This window comes from Toxorhynchites rutilus, chromosome 1 (assembly GCF_029784135.1).
Source record: "Toxorhynchites rutilus septentrionalis strain SRP chromosome 1, ASM2978413v1, whole genome shotgun sequence".
Lineage (NCBI taxonomy): Eukaryota > Metazoa > Arthropoda > Insecta > Diptera > Culicidae > Toxorhynchites > Toxorhynchites rutilus.
Window position 1 is genome coordinate 89505057 of NC_073744.1, and position 17717 is coordinate 89522773.

The 17717-nt window shown below is 40.6% G+C and overlaps 1 protein-coding gene across 19 annotated transcripts in view; it reads right to left on the bottom strand.

The window, feature by feature from the left end:
* LOC129769562 (serine/threonine-protein kinase par-1) overlaps nucleotides 1-17717 on the bottom strand; it is a 122664-nt gene that overhangs the window by 39052 nt on the left and 65895 nt on the right. For 15 of the 19 annotated variants that reach the window (XM_055772003.1, XM_055771996.1, XM_055771970.1 and 12 more), the window contains 8 exons: nucleotides 14490-16667; nucleotides 14295-14431; nucleotides 13741-14237; nucleotides 8758-8883; nucleotides 8564-8690; nucleotides 8367-8494; nucleotides 8155-8205; nucleotides 891-997 (listed from right to left, as the gene is read on the bottom strand). In XM_055772003.1, coding sequence (XP_055627978.1) covers nucleotides 891-997; nucleotides 8155-8205; nucleotides 8367-8494; nucleotides 8564-8690; nucleotides 8758-8883; nucleotides 13741-14237; nucleotides 14295-14431; nucleotides 14490-16647 — 3331 coding nt within the window. In that variant the 5' untranslated portion in view covers nucleotides 16648-16667. Of the gene's footprint in view, nucleotides 1-195; nucleotides 732-890; nucleotides 998-8154; nucleotides 8206-8366; nucleotides 8495-8563; nucleotides 8691-8757; nucleotides 8884-13740; nucleotides 14238-14294; nucleotides 14432-14489; nucleotides 16668-17717 lie in introns of those variants that run through there. The other 4 variants (XM_055771978.1, XM_055772035.1, XM_055772042.1 and 1 more) reach the window with 3 other exon arrangements.

The following is a 17717-nucleotide window of genomic DNA, read 5'->3' on the forward strand; positions in this document are numbered from 1 at the left end:
CTAAGCGAACAACTATTTGCATAACAGTTACAAAAATAATAAAAAAACAAAATTTGAAAATTTTGAACTAAAACTGAGAGGAACACTAAACAAATATTTTGGATTGAGTCTTCGCGCGAAATGTGACTTGTAAGGAATTTTCAATACTATAACGAATATCAGACAGAAATAACGATTCGACGTGACGAAAAAACATTTATTACATTTCAACATTCAATGTAGAGTTTATTGATTTCATATTTCTATTGTATATCGTCAATCCAAACATCTATTTAATGTTACACTAGGTAAATAAACTAAACATATTACACTCGCTGTGAAACTATCTAAACAACATACGGAAAGCAGTTATTCGTACACATATCGTGGGTAGCCTGACGAAACATTGTAATTTATTTATGTAGTAGTATAATCATTCACAAATCAGCCCACGCAAAAAGTTAGGAAAAAAATTAAATGTAAATATTCGTATAGGCTGAAGTCATCTTTTTTGTATAAGTAATATTGTAAACATGATTATATCTGTTCCTTTTGAAGTTTTCGAATGTAAGTATTGAATAGCACTCTGGATTAAACAGGAGTTGGTGAATTGAGCTTGGGGTGATTTATGTTTTTCCTTTGCATAAAATGTTGACTCGTTAATGTGAAGTATGCTATATAGTCTCCTTTCAAACGCGTTGGAGACAAAAAGTGGGAACTCTAAAGATAAACCTTCAGTCGGTTCTTCACTTCTTCAGATGGCAAAAAGTAGAATAAAGAAAAAAAGGTTACAAAAAATTTCAAATGAAATGAAAAATGGACATGAACAAAAAATAAAGAATTCAAAAACTACCAAACACATAACTTAGGATAACTCGAATTATTTTATTTAAAGAAACTACGATAATCACCTCGAGGAAGTGTTGCTCCTGAACGTGAGAACATGGAATCAATATCCGAGCTGAGATCACGAGACATACTGTGGCGCCACGAGCTTGAGTTTTCGCCATTCAGCCGGCTGAAAGAATTAGAAACGGTATGTATGTGAGCATCATCATTCGAAGCACATATAAGCGTAATAAGTAACGATAGTTTGTTCGGTCTTCGTCATCCACGTATTCAATGAGAAAACAATCGATCAGCGATTCCAAAATAAAGAGGTTTCAGTCGACATTTTGACATTTCCCGCTCGCAGTGTTCTCAACATTCAAAAATAGCAGTGTCAGTATGAACCACCTGGGTGACGTCTTTAGAGAACCTCTATTGAACTGACAGGAGCCAACATATCGAGTATCCCACTGGCTATGAAATAACAGCTGTGAAAAAATTGATTCGTGATTCTTATCCCGACCACCGAAGAAACTAGAAGTAGGAGAGAGGTGGGAAAGACGGACGGTTAAAGAAAAGTTCAATTGTATCTTTGGAAACTCATGTTTTCTAAAACTTAAAAGCAGTTTCTTACAGTTCAGTATACTGGTTTTCGAAATAACTGGCCAAATGATTTATAAAAATGTTTTTTTTTTCATGTTTTTTACTGAAATTAAAACAAGCCGAAAAGTAGAACATTTTTATCGGTGCGGGTATAATAGACATGCAGTGGGGGGAATATGGACAGGTCAATAATATACGAAGCGTAGAAGTTTATCGCTCGCGAGAGGAATAATTTCGCTCTCTCTCAGTGTTTGTGCGTCCAGTAACTGAAATAGAACAAAAAAGAGAATGCAATATAAAAAAGAGTTCAATATTCTTCCCTTCACTTTCCATTATGCGTTGGATGTGATTATGGATGTGACATTTCAACCCCACCAGTGCAATTATTTCAATAATTTAAATTTAAAATTTATTTTTAAATTCAAATTTAATATCGCTTCTCTGTCAACTCATAAACCGAAATATAACCATCAGCGAATTCAATTATGCAATTAAACCACTCAAAATGCTTAATATCGAAGCCCCAAAAATTACATCCACACGCGGAATCATGTTTGATTTTCGGTTTTTGTTTCCCTATTTCACTTTTGATCATTATCCATTGTCATAGGTTGGTTTCAATATTCTAGAATAGCATGTAGGGGTGCCCATTAACAGAAATTTGAAATTCATAATGCAACTATACAAATCAACCACCTGTCCATCATACCCTCACTGTCCGTCTTACCCTCGGTTCTCCTAATAAAATATCTCTTAACAGTGATTGGTTGTTATTCATAACTGAACGGGAGGTGCCGTTCCTGTTTTCGAATATGGTTTCGAGGAAAACTTCTAGCAACAGTGAACTCGAAGATGACCGACCAGGATTTTCGAAGTGCGATTGTACGGCTCACGGAACTGATTGCTACCCAGCAGCAGCAGATTAGGGATCCCCAACGGACGAACGCCAATCTGGCTGGAAGTGAACGGATCATCGTGTCTCTCGCAACTGGAATCGGCGAGTTTCGGTACGACCCTGAAGGCGGAATATTTTTGCTCACTTTGATATGCTCACTTCGAAGACGTTTTTAAGGAAGACGGAAAGTGACCCTGCTACAAGTCCACAAACGCTACGTGAGCAGCATCCTGCCAAAGCACCCCCGAGAATTCAAGTTCGAAGAGATCATTACGAAATTGAAAATGAAGAAACTTTCCGGACCCCAAACTTCGCTCTTCAACGTTCGCTATTAGTGTTTCTAGCGCACAAAGAACGAAGATGATGATTATTGTTTCTATGCTGTTTCCATCAACAAGCTCAGCGAAGCGTTCCAGTAATCGAAGCTCTCCAACGATCGATTTAAAGCGCTCTGATTCGTTTGTGGAGAACACCTTGCTGGTTGTGTGGAGACCCACACTATGCCAAGTTTTGATGTCCCTATCAAAACCGTTTTTGCAGCAAGCGCAGGAAGAAGGGTCACAAGAAAGACTATTGTTCCTTCGCTGAGCAGAAGTCATCCAAGCCGGTCGACAAACCAAGGAAAAAGGACACCGTCAAGTCCGAAGGTATCTCATTGGTTAAGCGAGTCGATCTCTTGAAGAAACGGAAGTTCATCATGTTGGATCTTAACGGGTTCCCGCTCTAGATGCAACTAGACTGTGCGTCGGACATCACAATAATCTCCGAGCAAATCTGGGAAACGATTGGCCAACCACCAGCTCAAGAGATGGAAGTTGTAACTGTCAGTGCATCAGGAGACGAGATTGGTATCATTGGTGAGTTCCTAGCAAACATCGCTGTCCGTGGCACCAGCAAGCAAGGCCGAGATGATCGATCAATTTGATCTCTGGTCGGTCCTGTTTAACACACTGATCCAGTCCGTACAGCAGAAGTCCGAGCCCTTGGTAGAGAAGCTCCGTTTCAGATTTCCTGATGTTTTTCAAAGTTATTATCTGGTTATCGTCGAAGCTATAACGAATGGTCCGTAGATTTCCGCATCCGCAGTAAGACAACGACAGCAACACTGGAAATTCTTGAAGAAACCTTCGCAAGGTATGGAAATCCACGAACGCTGGTGTCAAACAATGATTCCCGGCTCATCAGTTCAACATTCAAGCAGTTCTGTGACGCAAGCGGAATCTTTTATCTGAACATTGCTCCGTATCATCCGCCATCAAATGGACAGGCTGAAAGGCTTGTTGACTGAAGAGGGGACTCAAGAAGCTTGTAAAGGGGGAAAACATGGCTACTTTCCAGCATCTCCAGACCCTGGTATCCACGTACCGTTCAACCCCGAATCGAAACGCTCCTGAAAGAAAGTTACCTGCTGACCTGTTCCTGGGAAGATCAATCTGAACAACACTTGATCCTATGATGCCACAGATTCCGAGCACTTTAGTGAACACGAAACAAAACAACAGACGCAACAACACCATCAAACAGAAGTTTGAAGCAGATGATCTAGTCTACGCAGAGGTTCACCGATGCAATGCAAACCGAGTGGGTTCCTGGAACGATTGTGGAGCGCAAACGTCGAGTAAACTACAACGTTATTTTGGATACTGGACGTCTCATTTGCTCGCACACAAATCAGCTGAAGCCATGATGATTGTGAAAGCTCTCCAGTTTCACCTAACCTGCCACTATCCATGCTGCTGGATGAGTTCAACCTCCATCCGATGAGGTCCACTGTTCCTGAGGTTCCAGATGAACCAGCTGCCCCTGTAGTAGAAAAAGTTCTCCCAATCGTACCCGAAGGTGAACCAGATGACGATTTTCAAGATGCAGAATCAGCCAGTAGCCGTTCCCAGTCTCCTGCCCAGCCAGCCAGACCCTCTAGTCCGGATCGTAGGATCCCAAATTGGCTGAATCCCTACGATCACTTTTAAAAGGGGAGATGTTATGATAGCCAAGACTATGAAATAACAACTGTAAAAAAATGATTCGTGAGTATATAAAATTATACCTCAGTACTCCACTCGTTCCTCATTATAGAAAGCACAAACAGATATGCATCAAAATTCACAAAACAAAAGTGTGGAAAACTGGGTATGCTTCCAATTTTTTAAATTTGTACCATTTATGAATTAGGGAATCCCAGAGACTTTCCAACTCAAATGATATGCAAAACGTTGTCCGTTCATCCGTCAACATCCGTTGGCAGCAAACATTATTAACGTTAAAACTATTCCACGTAAGACTAGTTGATTCAGATGAAATATTTCAGGCTAAATTTCTTAAAACTGTCCAAAATTCAAAGTCCATTCCGGAGATTCAAATTGGCATTAGTAAAACAAATTCCAGTTCGTGGAGGCGATCTGGCGCAGTGGTAACATCCATACTTCTCACGCAGAGATCACGAGTTCAATTCTCACTCCCGACATTCTTCCAAAAATGGAAGTAAAAGTGACGAATCAGCCGGAATGTGTTGAAAGTCACTATAATAGAGAAAAAAAAATATTCCAGTTAATATAGATTACAGGAATAATAAGGTGGAACAAATAATCTGTACGAGTTGAAAATCGTTGTGGGCAAATATTTTCAGGAAATGTAAGCAATTATCTAAACTAAGAAATTCGTGAAGCTTACTGATTAGCTTACTTGACTGTTAGGACAACATAAAAGACATGGTATAAATTAGAGGTGGGCAAAACGGTTCATTTCAGTGAGCGGCTCAGAACCGTTCGTTCATTGAAACGAGCCGGCTCATTTGAACGACTTTTTTTCAATCGCGGCTCTTTTTTGAGCCGATACTCTTTCAAAAGCGTCTCTTTTTGAGCCGAGACTCTTTCAAAAAACGCCTCTTTTTTGAATCGCGATTTTTTTTATTAAGCCGATATTCTTCCGAAAAGTGGCTCTTTTTTAGAAAGCGGCTTTTTTTGAACCGCGGTTCATTTGTAAAGATCCGTGGATCGTACGCTCGTTCTGACCTAAGGGGTGCGGACTCAATCAGCTTTATTTTCCAGCAAATTCAAGCATTTTTACAAGCGATTTCTTGCAATAATTTCTCAGATCACCAGAGATGCCAGATTCACAGATATGTTTGTAAATTTACAGGTATATCTGTAAAATACTTTTTATTTTTGTTGCAGACTTTATGGATATTACAATATTTCACAGGTTTTTGAAAAATGAAAGGCTCTATTCATCACATCGATATTTGACGATATTTGATATTTGACTCACCTTATGACATTTTTCCATAGTTTCCATACAAAAAAGTTTTCATATTTAGTTTATATCAATACACATGACCTTAGACCTATTTTTTGAGTCATTCATTAACACTTTGCCGTCCGGCGTAACCACGGTGGTTACCACAGTAGTCACGTGCGCAAAATAGGTCACACCGCAGTGATGTCGTGAGCATAGTATCGCTCAGTGACCGATTAAGTATCTTTTGCATTCTGTTGGTGTTTTGTTTGGTAACAATAACTTGTACACGTCAACCATTTTTATGATTTCATAAGTACTTTTGCCCTGACATCATTGCAGACGAAAGAGACGATACGATTATTCACGATGAATGAAAAATTGCATTCATTTACTATACATGCTATACATTCACTTTACTATACTTCGAAATTTTATGACAGTGAGGGAACAGAGTCGAGAACCTATGAGAACTATCGATGAGATTGGTAAAACTTAATAGAATGTTATTTACCGATAATGTCAAGAACGGGCGGCGACAAACCAAGTAAACCGTCGGAAAATTCGGAAAATTGAATTCCCATATGTGCAAAAATTACATCATGATAAGCGTTGTTAGTCCATCCGATGTTTGCGCTAGCGAAGTTGAAATCGAAAGTGGAAATGGATTTTCAGGCAAAACTACGCATTCCTTCATCTTCATTCCTTTAGCAACACATTTGGAAGGCCAAATGTGTTGCTAAGCGCAAAACCCGAGGAAGGAATGGTCCGATTTGAGTGGTCTTTATTTTTTTGTATTTGTCTTGGCCCATAGATCAATATAGCGGTTAGAAAAATCGGAAAACTCCGAAGGAAGTTCAGAAAATTCGGTAAATTGAATACCCATATGTTCGAAAATTACATCATGATGAGCGTTGTGCATTACGTGCATTACGATGTACAAAGTATTAATGAATCTGTGAAAATTAACGTTAAAAGACATTTCTACAGATCCGCACACTTTTACAGACTTTCACATATTTTTACAGACTTTTTTAAAAATAATCTGGCAACTCTTCGTTCTACTTTTTATCGAATGTTTTCAAATCACAGGAGTAAACATTTACGTGACTCTGACTTCGTTTATTTTTATTTCGTTTTTATTTGATATGATATTATATCAAAGAAAGTGGACATTATAAATGCGTTGATCAGTGAAAGGCTGCCCGAATACGAGTGAACATGTTCGCGTAAGCTTTTGTCGTATACCCTCGAAAACGTTTTCACAGACGCGCTGGGTCGATTTTTGCGGAGACGACAAACTAGTTCCGAATAAGGGTCCATGTATCTGTGCAGTATGTACGATGTTTGATTTATTGAAAACCAAAAGTGTAGCAAATCTTTCATACACATTTTCAGAATCATTTTGATAGAAATACATTGTTTCATTTCGACTGGAAAGGAAAACTCGTGAAAAACCGTAATGCCTTCCCAACAATTAAGTCGGTAGTTGACTCAGAAGATTACGTCCATCATCAACACGAAGCGCAGATTGCTTTACCTTTACATTCATCACCAGCACTGGTGAATTATAATTACGCGGATTTTATTCTGCCAGCTTCACTAGCAAAGCTGTTTTCACCGACGTTAGAAAAAAACGTCCAACCCCATTTTCACAGTGAAATGTTCTGATACCTAATGACATTTCACATTTGCTATGTATGTACGTATCGAAATTCGCCAATGTCGAATTCAACTCCCATATTAAAATCATGGAGTGAACTAAGCGTTATTTGTAGGTTGTTGATATTCTGTCAGGTTCTGATACCTTGCAATATGAAATGCTCTTTCAGAGATGCAATTGTCAATTAAACAATTGACGGAAAATGTAGTTCGTTCATTTTATTTCAGTTTCATTATTTTTGCCTTTAATAACAATAGCTTTTTATAGTGTTGATTGTCATAGGAAAAATAACACTCCTGATCGTTGGATCTTTTTTGACATTTCAATTGGATCTTTTTTGACAGCCGTTTTGATTCAGTCCGCACTACCTAGGTTCTAACGAACCAGCTCAAATGAGCGGCTCGTGAGCGCTTGCCCATCTCTACTATAAATACTACGATAATTGTCAAACAGAACTTTGAGCTGAAATTTGATTTTGCTTGAATGATTTTTTTTTGGTTTACGTGTCCCGGTTTTCTGCCTGAACTATTTGATCAGCCTAAGTGGGGAGAATATGGACATTTTTCTAAATTTTATATTTGCCATAGGGTAGTTTAAATATCATAGAATAACATGTAGAAGGGGTTCTCATTAACATAAATTAGATATCAAAAATGTAACTATACAAATACAGTACAGTACCACCATTGTCCGTCTTACCTCCACTCCCTCCACCCCCTACTCCCAATAGTAAGCTATCATCTACGAACAATGCTCATAACGATGTATGAGAATTATTTGACCTAATTCTTACGAAATAAAAAACAACCATCAAACGTTGATGCTGCTGTAAGAGCGTTATAAAATGCTCTTTGTGAACAGTTTTACCGATCAAGTTTGATAAGCACGAACGTATCGAATCGCGCATCGAACAACAGTGATACGAACGAAAATCTTGCTATGTCATACTTACACCACGTTCGATTCAACAGTTTCGTTCCTACATAAATATGTATATTGCGGGCTAAAATGTTATACACGTATACGAATAGAAGAAAAAATTATGAAAAGGACTGCCAAAGGTAGTGTACGATGTGCTGAATAAGTGTAGAACGAGTGGGCGACAATTTTGTTTAACAATATTCTAAATCCTGCTAACGTGGTTTTGAATATTCATACACTCACCTTGAGAATGGATCCTGATGATGCCAAAATGGTGCCTGGGTTTGCCTCAAATTGCTCATGAATCGTGGCGAAGGGAACCCGGACGTATTATGATCGTTTACATTGAGACGACTTGTTAACGCTCGAACCTGAGAAAGTATGCATGGAGATTAGTTCTGGTCGAGCTCAGTCAACAACTAAGTTAAACTTTTTTTTACCCTTGATAACAGTGTGGAGAATAGATTTTCGGCGGTCAAAATTTCAAAACCATCATCGTCATCTTCTTCTCCGGAACTTGCTGAATCATTAGGTTCAACAGTGCTACGCTGCGATGGACGCGAACTCCTGAAAATTGTTGACATGCCATTATTTTTTCGAACTTTTGTCTTCATTCTCTCACAAATTTACACACCTTAGTCGATGCATTGTGTGGAAACGTGGCTCTTCAGAGTCACTTTCTCGCCCTAATGAGGTGTGTCGATTGAGTCTAGTAGCGTATGGCAATTCTTCGCCCACCTCTTTCTCATTTAGTAATGATCTGTAGAAGGTAAAAAAAGGAATTAATTGTGGTTACACCTAATTAAAACAAACATTGTCGTGTTGATGCATCAACATTATGGCATTAAAGTGTAAAAGATAAATTGCACCGTTATGTGAAATGCATGATAGGATTTTAGTTTGTAAAAAGAATTTTAAAGAATCCCAGAAGCGGTTCTGCTTCATGGTAGTTTCATGTCATCCCTATGACAACAAAGATAGTATCACTTGTATCAGTGTTCAATATACTCTACATTTTCAGTTATAGGCACACATATCTGTGCTTATGTATCCGTACAGACCAGAAATCAAATATAAGTTTGTTAGTTGAACGAGTAGCACGTCGTTTCTTTCTTTGCCGTACTGTGCATATCACAATATGTTATGGGCCTGCATGTGGAGAAAAGAAAGTGACGCCATTTTGTTCAAAACGCGTGTTTTTTCATTGAAATTCAATTTTTCGTTGCGATAATCGTCGTCGCAGTAGTGTGCTAAAATAGATGGATCCCGCTTTAGTATTCAGAAATTGAATATTAGCAATTATCCCAGCTGGTGTTTCAAGGTCGAGCTGTTGCTTATCCTTAGGAGCTCTGGCGCTATGTTGAACCAGGAGTCAAGCCGGAAGGCGAAGATGATGCTACATTTGTTTGCCATGGAGGAATTATTTTCAAGACTTGCCAACGCCGGGCAGGAGCTGGCAGAAAACCTGACGAATGTGAGTGATTTGAAAATCTATGGCACTAGCGCGTGGGTTCATATACCGAAAGAAAAACGCAAGAAGCTTAGCGTCACATTCCAGAAGCTTACATTTGTGGGCTGTTCCAAAGAGCATAAGGCCTACAGATTTCTTGACCGAGCAACGAAGAAAGTCATTATAAGTCGGGAGGCAAGATTCGTAGATGAAATGCCTGCAGTCTGCGATTCAAGAAGTACACCTAGCAACGAGAAGAACGACAAAGTTGAGTTCGAATTTCAGCTGAAGAGAAAAACGGTTCATCCGATGATCATCGGCGGAAAAAGTTGCAACGATCACGATGCAGATTGCAGGAATGAATCAGATGAAAGTTTTTTACGGATTTAGTGATGAACTGTGTCGGATGAAGAACCCAAACAAACGACGAGACGTTCCGAGCGTTCAACGAATGGTTTGCGACCAGCAAATTACGGGTGCCATGACGCAAAGTGTCGATGAACCTTAAAATTACAATGAAGCGATGAACAGTCACGATGCTGGAGGAGATAGATTCCCTCAAAGAACACCAGACGTGGGACTTAGTACCATTTCCCTCTGGTAAAACGGCAATTGGATGTAGGTGGATTTCCAAAATAAAGGAAAACGGAACAGGACAAACCGTGCGACATAAGGCGAGACTCGTAGCACAGGTTTTCAGAACAGTGTGGTACTGATTTCGATGAAGTGTGTGCACCCGTAGTGAAACAGGCGACCCTAATGCGGGCGCTACACGATTCGTCCAACGTTTTACTCGAATGTTGGACTCAAACATTTGACTCGATGAATCGACAAATGTTGTGACGAATGTGCTGCTACACGGTGAAGTGAATGTTCGATTCAATGCAATCGGTCCAAACAATCGGCGAGTATTTGGATCGAATGTTTATTGTTTTTATTTACCATCAAAATAAAAACAATCAACATTATGGCATTAAAGTGTAAAAGATAAATTGCACCGTTATGTGAAATGCATGATAGGATTTTAGTTTGTAAAAAGAATTTTAAAGAATCCCAGAAGCGGTTCTGCTTCATGGTAGTTTCATGTCATCCCTATGACAACAAAGATAGTATCACTTGTATCAGTGTTCAATATACTCTACATTTTCAGTTATAGGCACACATATCTGTGCTTATGTATCCGTACAGACCAGAAATCAAATATAAGTTTGTTAGTTGAACGAGTAGCACGTCGTTTCTTTCTTTGCCGTACTGTGCATATCACAATATGTTATGGGCCTGCATGTGGAGAAAAGAAAGTGACGCCATTTTGTTCAAAACGCGTGTTTTTTCATTGAAATTCAATTTTTCGTTGCGATAATCGTCGTCGCAGTAGTGTGCTAAAATAGATGGATCCCGCTTTAGTATTCAGAAATTGAATATTAGCAATTATCCCAGCTGGTGTTTCAAGGTCGAGCTGTTGCTTATCCTTAGGAGCTCTGGCGCTATGTTGAACCAGGAGTCAAGCCGGAAGGCGAAGATGATGCTACATTTGTTTGCCATGGAGGAATTATTTTCAAGACTTGCCAACGCCGGGCAGGAGCTGGCAGAAAACCTGACGAATGTGAGTGATTTGAAAATCTATGGCACTAGCGCGTGGGTTCATATACCGAAAGAAAAACGCAAGAAGCTTAGCGTCACATTCCAGAAGCTTACATTTGTGGGCTGTTCCAAAGAGCATAAGGCCTACAGATTTCTTGACCGAGCAACGAAGAAAGTCATTATAAGTCGGGAGGCAAGATTCGTAGATGAAATGCCTGCAGTCTGCGATCCAAGAAGTACACCTAGCAACGAGAAGAACGACAAAGTTGAGTTCGAATTTCAGCTGAAGAGAAAAACGGTTCATCCGATGATCATCGGCGGAAAAAGTTGCAACGATCACGATGCAGATTGCAGGAATGAATCAGATGAAAGTTTTTTACGGATTTAGTGATGAACTGTGTCGGATGAAGAACCCAAACAAACGACGAGACGTTCCGAGCGTTCAACGAATGGTTTGCGACCAGCAAATTACGGGTGCCATGACGCAAAGTGTCGATGAACCTTAAAATTACAATGAAGCGATGAACAGTCACGATGCTGGAGGAGATAGATTCCCTCAAAGAACACCAGACGTGGGACTTAGTACCATTTCCCTCTGGTAAAACGGCAATTGGATGTAGGTGGATTTCCAAAATAAAGGAAAACGGAACAGGACAAACCGTGCGACATAAGGCGAGACTCGTAGCACAGGTTTTCAGAACAGTGTGGTACTGATTTCGATGAAGTGTGTGCACCCGTAGTGAAACAGGCGACCCTAATGCGGGCGCTACACGATTCGTCCAACGTTTTACTCGAATGTTGGACTCAAACATTTGACTCGATGAATCGACAAATGTTGTGACGAATGTGCTGCTACACGGTGAAGTGAATGTTCGATTCAATGCAATCGGTCCAAACAATCGGCGAGTATTTGGATCGAATGTTTATTGTTTTTATTTACCATCAAAAACGTTAGGAAACTTGATGACGATGCGAGTATTGAAATTGCTGCCGTAGCAATTGTACTGATATCGGGCTGTAAATTAAAAATGCTTGAAATCAACATTATTAAACTGCAATATTTTGCCGAATATTTTGAATTTTATGAATCAATTTCATAGTTCCCTCATCTAAAAATTGTAAATAAACCAATCTGTCAAAGATATATTCGGACGAATCGGGTAGCGGTGTATCGAATGTCATCGAGTGTCGAATCAACGAATGACAAAAATCCTTTGACTCGTGCCACTCGCGTTGGAAGGTAATCCACAACGAACGGATTACCTTCCAACGCGAATATTCGACACTCGACATTGGAGGTTCGTAGCTCGTCAGTCGACTACACGATGCGTCGAATCATCGAGCGTCCAGCATTCGAGGGTGTTCGTAGCATCGTGTAGCGCTGGCTTAAGAACAATGCTGACTATCGCGAGTAGGGAAGGCATGGAGGTTAAACACTTGGACATTAAAACAACCCACTTGAATGCCGAGTTAGAAGAAGATATTTATATGAAGCAGCCACCGGGATATGCAACGAATAACAGTTTAGTGTGCCTCCTAAGGCGCAGTATATAATATATGGTCTCAAACAATCAGCACGAGTATGGAACGAGAAAAAAGACAGTGTATTCCAACACATGCAGTTTCGAGCAGTGAGTTTCAGGATATCTGCAGCGCATTACAGGAGCACTTCAAGCTGTCTAATTTAGGCGAACTGCGACAACTTCTTGGTATTCACGTGGAGAAAGTTGGAGATCATTATACACTGAGTCAAAGTAATTATATTGAAGGCTTGTTTCAAGGTTCGGACATGAGCATGCGAAAATTTCAAAGATTCCGATTGACCTGGCCTACGTGAAACAAAAGAAGGAGGAGGACCTATCCAATACCATTTCCTATCGTAGTTTAGTCGGTAGTTTGTTATACGTCGCGGTCAATACCCGTCCAGACATCTGTGTTAGTACGTCATTGTTGGGTCAGAAAGTAACAAAGTAACCGTCATTGGACAGAAGCTAAACGAGTTTTAAGATACCTGAAAGGAACTAAGGACCTGCGAATTCCGATTTTTTAATCAAGTACGGCGGCGGATTAGTGAACTGGGGTACTTGTAAACAATCGTGTGTAGCGTTGTCATCTACAGAGGCGGAATTTGTCGCATTGGCTGAGGGATGCAGGAACTCATGTGGCATCTGAAGCTATCCAAGGACATCAACGAGAAACAGATCCTGTCGGTTTAGGTATGGGAAAACAACCAGTCTTGTATTAAACTTGGGGAATCGGATCGTATTTAAAAACGACCAAAACATGTTGACACAAAATACGCATTCGCTAAGGATTTACAGCAACACGAGGCCATCGATCTGAAGTACATCAGAAATGGAAGCGAACATTATGACCAAGCCTTTGGAACGATTCAAATTAGAGAAATACGGAAATAAGTTTGTTAGTTGAACGTGTAACGCGTCGTTTCTTTCTTTCCCGTACTCTGCATATCACAACACTTCAGTCACTCAATATTTGGAAGAAGCATGTAGGGCTAGTAAAACTTGTCAACAATAAACAGTTTCTTCCATTTGAATTTAGCGAAAGGTTAAGGCTGCAACTTACCCAATTTTGCGCGGACGAGCCAGTCGTGACTTAGTACTGAATCCAGCGGATGAAGTCGTAACATTGGACTCCGATGGTTCGAGACTGTTGGCTCGTGGTGTAACGAAACCGCCCCCTTCAACGGCAATAGGAATAATGAATTCACGTGGACTTTTCTTGATTGGCATAGTAGAGCTGCTACTGTTGGGTAATGGAGGCATCGTGCTTTGGGAGAGTGTCGTATCCGAATCGTTTGACTCATTCGTGGATTGACGTGATAGTGAGCCACGTACTGATCCCAATGTACTCGACGGTGTCCGATGGTATGTCGGAGGCTTCTGTATTGGGATGGTGTGTTCTTTAACCTGTGGCTCCAGGCTGTTGGCACGATGCGTTGGCACAGTGAATGAAATTGGATGTTCCCGGATAGGGGCACTGCGAAGATCGGGTACTTGGTGTTGCATTTCGGTGGAGAATCGCATAGATGGATTTTGAATCATCGAAGGCTGCGAATCGCTCTTTTATTGATAAACAGTTTATTACCAAAAATTTTGAAGAAAAACTAAACAAATTACCTTTGCTTGGGTTTCCGAGTGTATATCAGGCTTGCCAACTTTTCTTCTCGGTAAAGTTGCAGATTTGAGGGTGATTTCAGCGTGCGAAGTCTTAGTTTCATCTGTTTGTGGTGTGGGTATACTTCCAATCGACACTTCTGTGGAATGGATAGCACATTCAGAGAATTTAGAAAGCAACAATCAGCATATACTCACTTCTTGGTACAGACATCGTTTCAAGTTTAGGTTCGACAACATCTGAACCGAAACGAAATTGTTTATTCGAACTTGAAGTATTGAGACCGATTCCTCCAGTTGCAGATCGACCGTTGGCTCCAAATGGCATTGGTGGTTTTCGAAGACGCCCGACGGGAATAGCATTTCCAATTATTTCACGTGCATTCTTCAATTTCCTCTCCCGTTCGTTTTCTTCCGAAACAGTCACGTTCTCCGTCTTTGCGCAGAGTTGATCCACAGGATTATTTTCGTCACGTACTTTATTGAGAAGGGCTATCGAGTTTTCCATAGATCGACGCGCTTCTTCTAGTGAAAAACTGCTAACCGATCCCTTCGAATCGCTCTCTTTGATCTCTTCAGACTGGAACATGGCTTCACGATCATCACTGGGCGATAGTGGTGTTTGCAAATCGGTCGCGCTGCTTTGACAGCTTCGATCGGGAGAAGATGATAACTCGAGCTCCATTTTTCGTTGTATATCGAATGGCGAAGGCCTGAAGGCAGAACTAGAGGAAGTCAAGTTATTCATGGAAGCTTTACGTTCAAATTCCTTCTTATAATTGCCAACTGTTGGTAGCCCGGGGAGCGAGTATTTTTTGAATTTGTCATTGTTTTGATTGTTCATGTTTTGGAATTTTTCAGCAGTCTCTAGAATTCGCGATTTTCGTCGATCTACAGGTTTGGTAAGGTTTTCTTCCGGAAGACTATTTTTACGTTCCAAATTAGACGCCGACTTGACGTGTGCGAATTCTTGGTCTTGACTTGATATCTGATTAATTGCCGTAGTAAGGTCCGCAGTCTTATTTTTATTGAACACTTTTTTGACTGGAACAACTTTGTCGGGTTGCTTCTCAGACTTTTCAAGTTTTTCCAATTTCGCTTTTACACCCGATATTATTTTTGGAGACGTTTCAACTATTGGCGTGGGTGGAGTGATTGGTTGAGCTTCAGTAGTTGTTGGTGGGACTTCATCCAGTGTTGGAGCTTTAGTAACAGGTGGAGTGGCAGTTTGTTGGAGCAATTCATCGCACATATTTTCCAAATTCTGCAGATCTTCCAATACGTCTCTCGCAGCAACGGGAGTACTTGCAGCAGACAAGTGTTCTATATGTTCCGAGTCAGACTTACTTGATTCCATTATTAATGACGAGCTTGGCTCAATGTGCATTACCTCTGGGATCACAGGTTGCGATTTATCCATTTGCAGTTTATCAGCAGCCTTTTCTTTTTTCTTAACAGCTCCAAGTGCATTTTCTGTAGAAACAGTAGACTCCAATTTTCGCTTGGGTTGGGCGGGACTGCCCTCAAAAGTAGTAATAGTGCGAGTTGGAGACGGCATAAGTGCCGCTTCACCTCCAGCGGCAACCATGTCTAATATTCGTCTCTCAGCTTCTGTTCCTCCGATATCTAATATTGAACCAACCGAATGACTTCGCTGTATTCGTTCTTTTGACTTAGCTTCCTCTTGTCCGCTTCCTACTACCACTTGATCAGCCGTTACAGACGGCGGCGCTAACGACAGTAGCACATCCAATCGTACCGGTGTTTGATTTGCGAGATCTTCGGCTAAATCTAAACATGACTCGTCGTAACCTTCATTCACCCACCAATGGTTACAAATTTGTTCAATATTCGCTCGCCGTTGGGGGCATACTGTCAGCATTTCTCTGATTAGTGAAGAAGCTCGCGAGGGTTTCTTCGGTTCGAAGTAATCACCTTGACTGATTTGTTTCACAAGCCTTTTAAAGTTGGCACCATCGAATGGCATTGCGCCATAGACTAGAGTATACAGCAGCACACCCAAAGACCAGCAATCTACCTCTGGTCCAAGATAAGGTGTACCTTTAACTATTTCCGGCGACGCATACAGCGGAGATCCACAGAACGTTGCCAGCAGTCTTTGTTCGTCAAACACATTTGACAAACCAAAATCGGCAATCTTGGCGTTGCCATTTTCATCTAGTAATATGTTTTCTAACTTAAGATCACGATGACATATCTTGTGCTTATGACAGTAGTATATAGCAGTTGAGACTTGTCGGAAGATACGACGGGCTTCCTCCTCGGAGAGTACCTTTCGCTCCGACAGATAGTCGTACAGTTCGCCGCCAGCCGCAAACTCCATAACCAAAACCATTTTCTCACGGTTTTCAAAGACTGGAATATATTACATTGTGTTATTAACTGTTTCTGGTGACACAAATTTGCTATTTTAATTCAGTGAACAGCTAAATCATGTTATAGTATACCATGAGAATTCGAATGATTTAGAGTGAGTGAATAGAACCCTTAGTCTTATCTTAGTTACTTTTTTTCCTTAGCCTTAGTTATTTTTTTAGAACATAACACAAAGCACACTTTTTTACTCACTAAATATATGTTTGTCATTTGGCGTCGTGCACAAATTCCGTAACGCAAGAAGGGGAGTAGGAGTGGGGGGTCGAGGTTGCGTTACTTACTGTGTATTACAGATAGGAAATTGCGTAGGGGTGGAGAGGGGGTCCAAAATCCGGATTTTTAGCGTTACGTAATTCGTGAACGACGTCTTATTTAAAAAATCAATACTCTTAAGCGGGAATCGCACCAAGGCAACTTTTAGGTTATATATAGTCTGCGGCATTTGCGCGCTACACACAGACTTTCCATCGAAGCAACACGAGGCTACAACTTTTCTATACTACATGGGCTGAAAAGTCCCGAGATTTCTAATGAAAACAATCGTTTTTTAGACAAAGCTGTATTTATTCCTCAACATAGTTTCCTTCTTGACGGCGCCAGTGGTTGTGTGGTTAGCGCAACAGCCTCACAATCCGATCGGCCTGGGTTCAATCCCAGCTGGCGTCGTTGGGATTTTCTGAGGCGAAAAATCTCTGGTTACGTCTTCCTTCGGAAGGGAAGTAAAAGAAGTTGGCCCGGCTCATGAGCTGTTGAGTCTGATAGGTAGGAACAGGTGGAGTCGCCTCCCTGATGTCGGTGATTGGCACTAAAGTGGCGGAAATATGCCGACGTAAAACAAGCGAAGATAATAATAATAGTTTCCTTCTAGGGCAATATACTTAGTATAGCGAGTTTCGTCTAAGTAAGGAACTCTCAAAGTGGTCGATATCGACTCCTTGGGGTCAATATCAGTTTCCTAAGGGTCGACAAGATACTGTATAAGTTGTGGTACGTGAATCAATTCGTTATAAGATTGACTAATACAGTAAT